This window comes from Chiloscyllium plagiosum, unplaced genomic scaffold (assembly GCF_004010195.1).
Source record: "Chiloscyllium plagiosum isolate BGI_BamShark_2017 unplaced genomic scaffold, ASM401019v2 scaf_832, whole genome shotgun sequence".
Classification (NCBI taxonomy): Eukaryota; Metazoa; Chordata; class Chondrichthyes; order Orectolobiformes; family Hemiscylliidae; genus Chiloscyllium; species Chiloscyllium plagiosum.
Window position 1 is genome coordinate 1 of NW_025211053.1, and position 12,405 is coordinate 12,405.

At 40.7% G+C, this 12,405-nt stretch overlaps 1 protein-coding gene across 1 annotated transcript; it reads left to right on the plus strand.

The window, feature by feature from the left end:
- Positions 1–7,429: 7,429 nt before the first annotated feature.
- Positions 7,430–8,215, plus strand: LOC122546994 (probable G-protein coupled receptor 139). Its single transcript, XM_043685594.1, has one exon. It carries the CDS (start codon positions 7,430–7,432, stop codon positions 8,213–8,215), a length of 786 nt encoding a protein of 261 aa, XP_043541529.1.
- Positions 8,216–12,405: the final 4,190 nt, after the last annotated feature.

Here is a 12,405-nt window from a genome sequence, read left to right on the forward strand (position 1 = left end):
CATTTGAGGGATTGTAAGTTGCCTGCACTCGAAACATCTCCTCTTCCAAACTAAAGCTCAGCCAAATTTAATGATTAACACTCAGGCAGTCGTAGACTTACTAGTGAAGAAAATATATTACGATCACGATAACTGAAGAAGCAGGAAATGAAGTGTGTAGATGCTCTAAAATTTTTGAAGTGGAGAGTGTTATACGTACAAGATTGTAATTTGACGTGGTAAAAGTGGGATATTTACCATATGTAAAGTGATGGAAGGACCTCCCATCGCTCAATCATAAGAAGGAGACTGCCAATCAATACCACGAGACTGCTCTTTTGAGTTGAATGTAATATTTTATTCAACACTGTTAGATCAAATCCAGTGTTGTCTTCCTCGGTGGACATAATTTCCACGATTAAATTTGTTAAATGCCATTAATAATGTCAAGGCTGCATCAACTTGCTTGATTCCCGATAGGTGTGACATTGGTACAAATACAGAGATCATTCTTTTACTGAAGGCATGCATCAATCAGAGTCCTTCAGCTATTACAGGAAAAAAACACTTTTTCTCTCAAAGAAATATACAAAGCTACTGTTCAGGCGAAAGTGAATTATTACCCAGTTCTTGTATCGGGTGGACTTCCTGGTGAGATATTTTAAAATGTAAGTTGTTACACTGTCTCAATGTTTTCTTGTTCACTCTTCATTTTGGACATGAGTGAATTATTAGTGGAATAAACGCATTAATTCTGTTTCTGTAATATCCACATCAGTCTTTAAAAATGATTTGATATTTAAAATTTTAAAGTGCCTGGACGAAGGATATACAGGATTTGGCGACCATCTTGTCAGTCAGTGCAGGGAGATGTCTCCTATATCTTATTTATCTTATTAGATATGTGGATCATTCGCTCATTTTGATAGTTACACTGAGTGGATTCATGCACTGTCAATAGTTACCGACTTTCTGTCACTGGAATATCAATTGTCTGCTCCATCTCTCTTACAGACAACTTGATGACAATCCTGATTCTGACGAGAGGAATCTGTGGCCCTTCCAAGTATATCTCTGTTTCATTGGTGGCAATGACAATAGCGTATCTACTCGTCATTATTATCAAATTTATGGTGTACCATCTCTTCATTTTCGTTCTTGTCCTACACATCGGTGTGCAGTGTCATTTAATATCTGATTGCTGACTCACTCGATTCACCTGTTTGGAGGTTTTTGTCCTTCACATGTGAGGAATTTGTCGTAATCAGCTGCCAGAAATTTCAAACACTGTATTTCACCAAATAACAGCAATCACATTTGTAGTCACCTTTTGTCTTCTGAGTATATTAAAGAAATACCAATTTTATTTCAACTGGTACCTTACCAAATAATTAATACGGTGCAGTGGGTTTGTCGCCAAAGATCTGCTTATTACCTTTCACCGGCAGAAATAGCGTTTGTGTGGCTCTACACCACCTCAGTCATCTAGTTTCCGTTTTGTCTGATCTAATTGTTTACTTCAATAACTGCTCGACAATCATTAAAGACCGATAGAAATCTCACTGGTGTCGGTCTTGTGGAACTGAGAATCAAAGTAACCCAGAGACTGAGGACGGAAGGAAATCCAACATATTCCTCCTCTCTGTACCAATAAGTTGTATATTGCTCTGGTTGTCAAATGCTGTGAATTATGTGATTACCAGCTTTGTCACCACGAATTATTACCAGGCTGACCACAAAAACCCTAATTATATCGCCAGTAAATGTGCAGCTTTTCGAAGGTGTTGGAGTTGTTTTCGAAACTCATTTACGATGCAGCCACCCAAAAGAAGTTCAGAGAATAACTGAAATGTATGATCAACTCCATTGCGATACATGAAGACAATAAATGAGAAAATAAATACAGAAAAAAGGGAAAACTAAATCAATTTTTTGAAGAAAAGTGCCCATCGTGAATTTTTCATTCTTTCTCTATATTAGAATTTTTCTTACAACGTGAATACTGAAATACATTCAAGTTCAGAATTATTTGGTTTTGCTTGCTTTTCGATGTGCTATTATCCAGTTTTCTGAATCATTTTTGATCATACGTGTCTTGAATCAAATTCCGGACTAATATATGACTACAATAAGCTCTCGAGACGTTAGACAAGTGGAAACGTTATACTCGACGATTGACTCGAACTCAACACATTCTATGATGGCATCAACGTATTTCGTTTTTTTTTGCGAATATCTTGCTGAATGCATTTTTAGATTAGATTCCTATCGGGTGGAAACATGCTCTTCGACTCAACCAGTCCACACCAACCCTCCGAAGAGTCACCCACCCAAAACCATTCCCCTCTGAGTAACGCACCTATTACTATAGATAATTTAGCATGGCCAATTCTCCTGACCTGCATATCTTTGGACTATGGGAGGAAACCGGAGCACCCGCTCGAAATTTACGCAGACACGGGGAGAATGTGAAAGCTCCACACAGACAGTTGTCCAATGCTGGCAGCTAATCTGTGATCCTGGTGCTGTGAGGCAGCAGAGATAACCACTGAACCACCATGCTATCCCAAATATTGCGAATATTGCAGTCGCAACTCAACACCTCCTAAAAGGCAAATGGGAAGAATCTTTTAGCACGTATTGTATGAGAAATAAGAAACAATTCCACGCTAAATTGTCCATTATGGTTCTTGCCTGAATGTATCCTTAAGATTAATTTCAACTTAAACATTGTGCTAGCTGTTACATCAGTCGTCACGTCGGTGCGATTCGCTTTGGAAAAATTGAATGTAGTTTCAATATAAACAACTAGTTAAAATGAGCCTTATTATCCAGGGATTTCTTTGCCACAACAAGTATTAGCCTTTTGAACTCTATTTTCTTAGTTGTGAGAGGTGGGAAATTGCATACGTTACTTTAATTTATTGTTTGAGAGACTGGGTGGATGAGAAAAGAACTATATTATTCACCACTGTTAAGAAAATTACAGATTAAGAACAAACGTCATGGTTTTCACTCACTTTTATGCTGCAGAAGGAAGTGTCTTGGCCCATTATGTCTCAGCTGATTCTCTGTGAAGTATTCGAATCACTTTCCACTTCGCACTTGACCTGTGAGGAGTAGAAATTCCTTTATCATTCAATTTATTTGTGAAATCATTGATTGAAGATTTTCGCATGACACGAGAGGAACCAGGCTTCGAATTCACTCGTACTCATCGCAGAAAATGATTCTGCAAAGTGAATGGTATTGATAATTGTGGAATAGGTCAATACGGATTTTATTGATTGTTATATCAAACATAAAAATGTGGATGATAAATGTTCTACTTCCTCACAGCAACCTTATCTATTTGATATTGTTCATCTTGTTAATACATTTTTAGTTGTGTGATATCGACTTGATTGATACCATGTTATAATGCATAAAAATAATTTGACGGCAAGTATGATCTGAGAAATCTGCAACGGGAAATCTCCTGTCTTAAATAAGATCACGCCTTGATCCTAATTATCTATTAATACAGGCGACAATGCATCCCACTACAAGTACAATTACCCCTTCCCCCCATATCCATAAAACAATCTTCATATGTTATCTTGCAAATGCTTTACCAGAATCTGGTCGGTTTGTTCAAACAGGTCAGGTGAATTGGCCATGCTAAATTGTCCGTAGTGTTATGTAAGGGGTAAATGTAGGGGAGTGGGTGGGTTGCGCTTTGGTGGGTAGGTGTGGGCCTGTTTCCACACTGTAATGTAATCTCATCTAATCTAAAACATCCCTGAAGGTGTACCGTTACTGTAATGTGCACAGATAGGTCATTTGACCCAACACATCTGCACCGACAATCCGAGAAGAATCCCACCCTGTTACGAAATACTGACATTTACATAGTTAACCAACCTAACACACTATACTCCGGACCAATTAAGCAATGCCAATTCACTTAATTTTCTTATCACTGACCTGTTGGAAGAATGCTGACCATCCAGTCAGGTACAAGCTCTACCAACTTTGAAACGAGATTTAAACTAGTCAGCAGTGCTCATCACTGCAACAGCACAGCTTTTTTATTTTACCGTTCTTCTTTCTAAAATGAGCACGGACTTATTCTGCATTATTCTGACTCAAACGAAATTGATATCAATTGATTTCAAGCGAGGGTGAAAAATATCGCTTCTCACCTTATTTCAGCATTGTGTATTTCAGTTCGAATCAAGACTATGTCAATCCAGTGAAAGTGTCAGTGAGTCCCCTTCAGTGTCTTTTTTAATCATTCACCAGATGAGGGTGTGGTTTTTCAGATTGTTATTTATTCCAGATCCCTCATTACCCAGAGGGCAGCTAAGAATGAACTATGTTGTTATGAGTCTGCCTTCACGTGTCGGCCAGAGCGGGTAAGATTAGCTTTATACTTCACCAATCAGACCATTATTTTTCTTCAGAGTGTCAAAAATTAATCCATGAATAACAACTCCCCTACTTTTTGACCTAAAAGAAGAAAAAAAGGCCTGATCAAATCCACCCTGTCGTAATTTCAAGTGTTCTTTATCCAACAGGTGTGTCTCCTGTAGGAGAGCTTTATCAACTCTTTCTTTCTTGAGATTTGATAATATTTTCTTCCTTTTGACTGGCGAATTACTCCCCTTGACATTCCAGGTGCACCACTGAACCAACTGATCAACCATAATCATCCAGGCAAATCCGAGACCCCTCGGGAGGGGAATCCCTATCCAGAACATCCCGAGAATAGAGCATATACAATTCACAAAAATAAAGGCTCTCTAATACACTCACAACAGTATAATAAAAATCTATTTCTAAATAATAAAAATAATAAAACGTATTTAAATGTAGATTTTCCCCCTTGTTCCCAGGGAGTGTCACTTCCTTTCCAAAGATCCATCGTATCCTCTCCCAACCAATGCCCCACCCTTGACCCAGCCGCTCCTCAACAGGATGAGGCGAATTCAGATATAATACAAAGCTCGAGTTACGGTGAGCACCCTACTCCCAACCCCACCCCAACAACACCAACACCTGGATATATTTGGTAATGTTAATACCATGTATAAACCTATATAAGTATAAAATTACAACCTCAACAAATAATAATGAAACATAAGAATACAAAATAACAAGGGAAAACAACCCCGCTACTGGAGACAGAGGTAAAATAGAATAAGGTAACCACCTCCCCCACCAACATTAACTAAACCCCCCGGCTTATATATATATATATATATTTTTTTTTAATATATATATATATATATATATATACACACATATATATGCATACCCTCATACATACATAGAATAATAAAAATCAACCCGAAGGGGGGGAGAAAATCGTTAAATAGAGAACAAATAAATAAATCCCTCTCCCCACCTCCCAAGATAATATTAAACAGTAACGCGAGAAAAAAGAAAAAAGGCTGGGGGATATAAACCGGAGTGGGGTAAAGGCAAACCAGCATCCATTATCTCTTACAATTTATCTAAGAGAGTCCAAAAAATCCTTAGCTTTTTCTGGCGATCCGAAGTTATGCACGGATCCTTCATGGTTAAAGCGTAGCGTCGCTGGATAGCCTAAGGAGTCCTGGCTATTTAAGACCCTTAAACACTTAGAACATAGAACATTGAACATAGAAGAATACAGCGCAGTACAGGCCCTTCGGCCCTCGATGTTGCGCCGATCCAAGCCCACCTAACCTACACGAGCCCACTATCCTCCATATGCCTATCCAATGCCCACTTAAATGCCCATAATGAGGGAGAGTCCACCATTGCTACTGGCAGGGCATTCCATGAACTCACGACTCGCTGAGTAAAGAACCTACCCCTAACATCTGTCCTATACCTAGCACCCCTTAATCTAAAGCTATGCCCCCTTGTAATAGCTGACACCATACGTGGAAAAAAAGATTCTCACTGTCGACCCAATCTCAACCCCTAATCATCTTGTAAACCTCTATCAAGTCACCCCTAAACCTTCTTTTCTCCAAGTGCCTCAGCCTTTCCTCATACGATCTTTCTACCATACCAGGCAACATCCTGGTAAACCTCCTCTGCACCCGTTCCAGTGCCTCCACATCCTTCCTATAGTATGGCGACCAAAACTGCACACAATAGTCCAGATGCGGCCGCACCAGAGTCTTATACAACTGCAACATCGAATGCCTTTCTCTTTTGGACCAGAGCTGGGGAAAAGTCCTGGAATAACATGATTTTGGGTCCTTTATAGATCACGGCTTTGGAATCTTTTCCAAGATTTCTAGAGGCTTCTGGGAGTATCTGCCTCTCCCTATAGCTCTGCAGCCGGACCAGGACCGGGCGGGGGCGCTGGTTCGAGCCGGGCCCACATATTGCGACCTGGTAGGCCCATTCTACCCTTACCTGGCCTCATCCAGCCTCCAGATTTAAACGCTGTGGCAGCCACTGCTCGAGAAACGCTGTAAGCTGGCCTTCCTCTTCCCGTTCGGGAAGGCCCAGCAAACGAATATTTTTTCGGCGACCTCGATTATCGAGCTTGTCAGTGTGATTCTCTAAGGTCCGGACTCGCTGTTCGAGAGTCCGAACCCGAACCACGGCCGTTGGTGCTGTAGTTTCGGAGGTCGCTGCCTTTAGCTCCGCCCGTCCGACTCTTTAATGTCTCGGTCGTGATTTTGCAGCACGGCCGAGAGTGAGCCCCATCGGCTTTGGGACTCTTCAACAAAAGTGTCGATCTTCGCATCCAGTTTAGAGATGATTTCCACAAGGCTCGCCACCATAGTTAATTCCCCCGGGGCGGCTGGGGACGCCTCTGCTGCAGCTGGAGAGGGTGGGGAGGGGTTCCTACTTGCTGAGAGCTGCGGGCTCCCTTCCCTTTCGTCATTTTTACTGAAAATTAGATTGTTTAAATTTAATACTAAGCAACTAATTAGATTATACAGCTATTTTAAATGATTTGGTGAGTGTGGTGGGGGTGGGTGAAATACTTTTCCCAAGTCTTGGGAGGAGCACTACAGACTCAGACTTGCTGGGTCACCGCCATCTTGGATCCCCGGCACAATTTTAATAATGGCCATAACATATACGGGAATTGTTCTGAATCCAGTGGAACATTAACGATTCACTCGCAATGTTATTTCTCTATCAAAGTCTTACCTGCATTATTTCCTGTTTAAACAGTTTGTTTCATGGTCATGTCCGCATTTGCGTTCACCTGAAAGAACAGTGTGTGTCACAAGTGTGTTAATCGTGATTATTGTTGTTCTCACAATGTTCCACACATTTGTGTTGATTAGCTCTAACCCTTACTTCAAAGTCTCAAAATGATGACTGTTTGCTTTTTCCAAATATTTTTATATTCTCTATCGTTCTCTCTCTTCCAGTTAATTTAGGGACAATTGCAATTCTGGATCGGGGAAGATGTGGAATCTCGACCTGCACCACTCACTATCTCCTGGCTATGGCAACAGTGGATCTTTTGGTCGTTATCATTGAGATTATACTGAGTAAAATCAAGAATGATTATTTCCCAAACTCGTTCCTGGACATCACTCCTGTGTGTAGTGTTAGCTATGCCCTGCGCCGTGTAGTCATAGACTGTTCTGTCTGGTTCACCATCGCATTCACCTTTGATCGATATGTCACCATATGTTGTGAGAAACTCAAAGCCAAATATTGCACTGAGAAAACTGCAACTGTGGTTTTGGCAACAACGGGCAATCTGCTGTGTTTAAAAAATATTCCTATCTACTTTAGATTTGTACCTTATAAGATCGTTAATAATGTATCATGGTACTGTTCAAACAGCGATGCATATAATGATGACCCTGTGTGGAGAGGTTTTAACAATTTTGAGAAGATTCTAACCCCAATACTTCCATTTGGTTTAATTCTGTTCCTCAATGCTCTGACAGTAAGACACATTATAGTCGCCAGTCATGTCCGTCAGGGACTGAAGTGTCAGAGTAAAGGAGATACTTCTCGTGATCGAGAGATGGAGAGTAGAAGGCAGTGTGTGGTTTTACTATTCGCCATATCTGGCAGCTTCATATTTATGTGGCTGTGGTATATTTTATATTACTTTGATGCTGATGACCCTTTAGATAGTGATGGTGAGTATATCTTTAAACAATTTGCATATATGCTGCGGAATTTGAATTGCTGCACGAGCGCCATTGTCTATGTGGCATCTCTTCCGAGGTTCCGCGAGAACCTCAGGAACCCATTGGAAGCTATTTTTACATAAAATGTTCACCTAATATGCCAACTAAACAAATGAGAGCAACATTGAAACTGCGAGAGTTTGTGGATCAGGGTTTACAAACGATATATTGGAGGAAGACATAAATGCTAAAGAGATGTTAACAATTGGGATTACTTTATATAAAATTATAAAATAGAACAACGTCGACAGTGGCTGTTGGATACTATAAAGTATTGACCATCTTCAGGAAAGACAACGACCAAGAACTCAATTTGTATCTCTCATAAACGTCCCTATTTGTGTATTGTCCTCTATTCAATAGAAAATTCAAGACTTCGTTTTAAATCCCACAGTTTTCTCTCCAACTGAAATGTCTTCCAACTGCTCCAGCACATCCTATCTGTTTTCACTCAGTCCCTGTAGCCACATTCAATCCCATATCTGCAATCTGTTCCAAATGCTGCAATCATCCGTTTTTGTGCATCTGTCTGCATTCGCTCCAACTCCATAAAGTTTTTCCATAACTTCCAACAGCCCAGCATTCTTCAGGAGTCTTTCACTGATCCAGGTCCTACAGTATTGCACAGTTGTGTCTCCAGACTCCAAAGCGTGTCTTATCTCTGAAAATACAAAGGTGAATTTTTCAAGGAATAGTCCAAACAGAACATTATGCATTATCCATGTAAAATTTTCCAGCGCTTGGAACAATCCCTTCATCACGATCACCTAATCCAGCTCCTCTGGTATATCATGTCAGTGAAATCTACTCTAACTATGCAACAGTCTGTAAAACTCGAACTTTCGCCAGCGCCTACGAAGGCTCTTCTTCCTGCATCTGTCTATCCAGAAGCACTACATCCGTCTAACATTTCAACAGGCGCAATCACAGTAAACCTTAACAGTCACTTAGTGTCTCCCTGCCTCTCTAAGTTTCTACATCCCTTAAAACTGTCACAACTACTGCAATGCCCTGGAGCCCTTACAGCCCTCAGACTCTTTGTTACCTTCTCCAGTAAACGCAGGTTCCTTCAAGAAAAAAATACCCCATTTCTATTTCTGCTGCATTTTTCTCCATATCTCGATCATTCTTTTTTTAAGTTACTGGATCTAGAGCTTCAAGCCAACCTAGTTTTTGTCTCTCCTGGGCTCTCATTTTCAAATTCATTCTCTCATTTCATCCAAACACATTTCTACTCTGACGCACATTCATTCAATATTTCATCGCTGACTTTGCTTCTTTCTGTGTATCATTGCATTTTGATCTGATTGAATCTCACTTTCCATCAGCTGTTCTCTCATTTGAGAATAACGGCTGGCGGTCCATTTAACTAGTGGCTCACCACACCTCAGGTCTGTGGCGAGATCTGGAAATTGACACTCGTGGCAATAACAACCAGTGTGGTGATTGATGCTGAAGACCCTCTGCAGTATAAACAATCCATCCAGTCGACTGAGCTCACGGGAAACTGCAAGATTGCTGACTGAACGAATATGACTATATTTGTTCGTAACGAGGTTGATCTTGCTGTAAAACTGACTCTAAAATAGAACCATGGACTCCCTACAACGTGCAAACAGGCCATTTGCTCAAACATGTCTACAAAGATCTTACAAAGAGTAACCCATCGAGAACCATTCTCCTGCACTATATTTGCCCTGACTAACGCACGTAACTTACTCTTCCCTGAAAATTGTGGACAATTTCGCATGGCCAAATTGCCGAATTTGCGCACCTTTGGACTGTGAGAGGAAACAGACCCACCCAGAGGAAGCCCATGCAGACACAGGGAGAATATGCAAACTCCAGATAGATAGTCAGCTGATGTTGGAATCAAAGACGGATCCTTAAGGATTCGGTATAACTGACGAATAAGTGCTTACCACTGAATCCATAAGACTCGTGGCTTGCCTCACTTGTGATGCTGGCAACTTTGATATCCGTCTGGAATAAATTCATCCGCTTCTTCTGTACTTGTTTTGTGTGTGTGTGTGTGTGTGTGTGTGTGTGTGTGTGTCTGTGTGTGTGGTGTGTGTGTGTGTGTGTGTGTGTGTGTGTGTGAGAGAGAGAGAGAGAGAGAGAGAGAGAAAGACAGTAATTATTAAGCCAGCCTTTTCCATCTTTCATTGTTCAAGGCCATTTCAGAGAGGTGTTTATTGATAGCAAACTTGTATTTTTTGCACTTCATCGTTCATTATGACAATCGGTTACTATACTTGCTCTTATTTGAGCTTCACCATTCATTTGGATGTACCAAGAAAGCGAGAAGATTGGCACGGGAATAACATCTTTGGCTCTCCCAGCATGGCCTGACATTAATCGCATAATGATTGATCAGCTAATTCAATTCCTTTCTCACATTTATCCCCATTTCCTTTGATCCTTAATACCCCAAACTACATCTAACATATTCGCGAAAATATTGATTATGTTTCTCTCAGTCATTATCAGTGGCAGAGAATTTCACTATCTCCTCAACACACTTCTAGATGGTACACTCTCGATAGTCCAGTCCCTTGGTGACCAGGCAATAGAGGAGAAAAGTAATTGGTCTTACTTTTCAGCGTCCTGGAAATCTGACTTTGACCTTCATCAGTTAAAAAGTATTGTGAAATTCGAAAAAAAATGTAAGTCTCTGAATGCCTATTTTCACCAATCTTTCAAATCCAGGATGACTGAAGGCAGAGACCACATTTTTGTACTGAACAAATGGATATCTGTCAGAGTAGCAGATTTCAGTAACGGATAAACAATTATTAACGTTAACATATAACTGGATCGCTATTAAGTTTAAGTGTCTGGTGAAACCTCCATGACAAATACAGAGAGACATAGACAAAGGGAATAAACTGTGTTGTTCTCGATGGACGTGAAACATGGCAAGCATTTCAATACTCCCTGACCACGCGATTCACTGAAACAACCTTTTCACTTATCAGGATATCCTACTCTTCTATATCTCTCCCCTTTTTGCTAAAACTTTCGTAGGAGGCACAAAGCGACAGGGTCAGTACTTATGTGGCCTCTAAAGTATTGCCGAAAAAATTTCAACAATTAGGGGCATCAAATGATTGGGTTTTTTTTTTCAGAATCAGTTATAACATACAGCTGATTGGTTTACGGAGGTGGTGATGCCAAAGGCATTCCAGCTTCTAACATCTCTGAATGGCTCCCAGATATCAGAACAGTTTTTCTTTGTGAGCAATATGCCTGGAAGCTTGTGCCCTCCGAATATAAGATGGTATCTTTCCATTAGTTTTAAAACTAAGAACTGATCCTGAACTGGTATACACTCTTTGATTCCAGCAATCCATCCAGTCTGATTCTATCCTCCACACACCCCACCCTCCAGTGCCTGCAATGAGAATGAACAATCTTCCTTTCAAACATTGGAGCAAGGCATATGTGTGTGTGTGTGCAGAAGAGCGACACAGTCCATTCCTCACTGAGTGCACAATCAAAATTGCAGATATTTAAAAATACTCATTGCCCAGCATTACTTCAATACCTTCAATTGCATCGTTCAGGACTCCTTGTGTGATACACACCTCATTACGTGATATCATTATTGCTCCAGAGTAGTGCTGCTACATTCACATTACTTCAATCTAACAGCACTCTACATTTTAGATTAGATTACAGTGTGGAAACAGGCCCTTCGGCCCAACAAGTCCAAACCGACCGGCCGACCTAACACTATGGGCAATTTAGCATGGCCAATTCACCTAAACTGTACATATTTGGACTGTGGGAAGAAACCGGAGCACCCAGAGAAAACGCACGCAGACACGGGGAGAATGTGCAAACTCCACACAGTCAGTCGCCTGAAGCGGGAATTGAACCCGGTCTCTGGCGCTGGGAGGCAGCAGTGCCAACCACTGTGCCACCGTGCCGCCCACATCGATCTCGAAGAACAGAACTGCATGAATTGGAAAGTCGATCCTCCACATTGTTATATTTATAACAAACAACAGCATGAGACCAGCGTTTGACTGTTGTAAAACATAGGGGAATAACTTACAGATTGATAACGAATTCTTTACAGAATCGCATGGGGTTACTTGGCTGAATGATATGGAGGGACTAATTTCACATCCTTTGGTAATGTATAAAATCATTAGGCGCGAGTTTGAATATGTCTCATTTTTTACAGAGCAAAATGGATTGATGAATGTCGCAACATGGGGAAAACAGAAAACAAAGTCTGAGTAATACAGTTAAAAATGACACAACA

What these genes read in the sequence shown, in the direction of transcription:
- LOC122546994 (XM_043685594.1), top strand. Translation starts at nt 7,430, where the DNA reads ATGGCAACAGTGGATCTTTTGGTCGTTATCATTGAGATTATACTGAGT.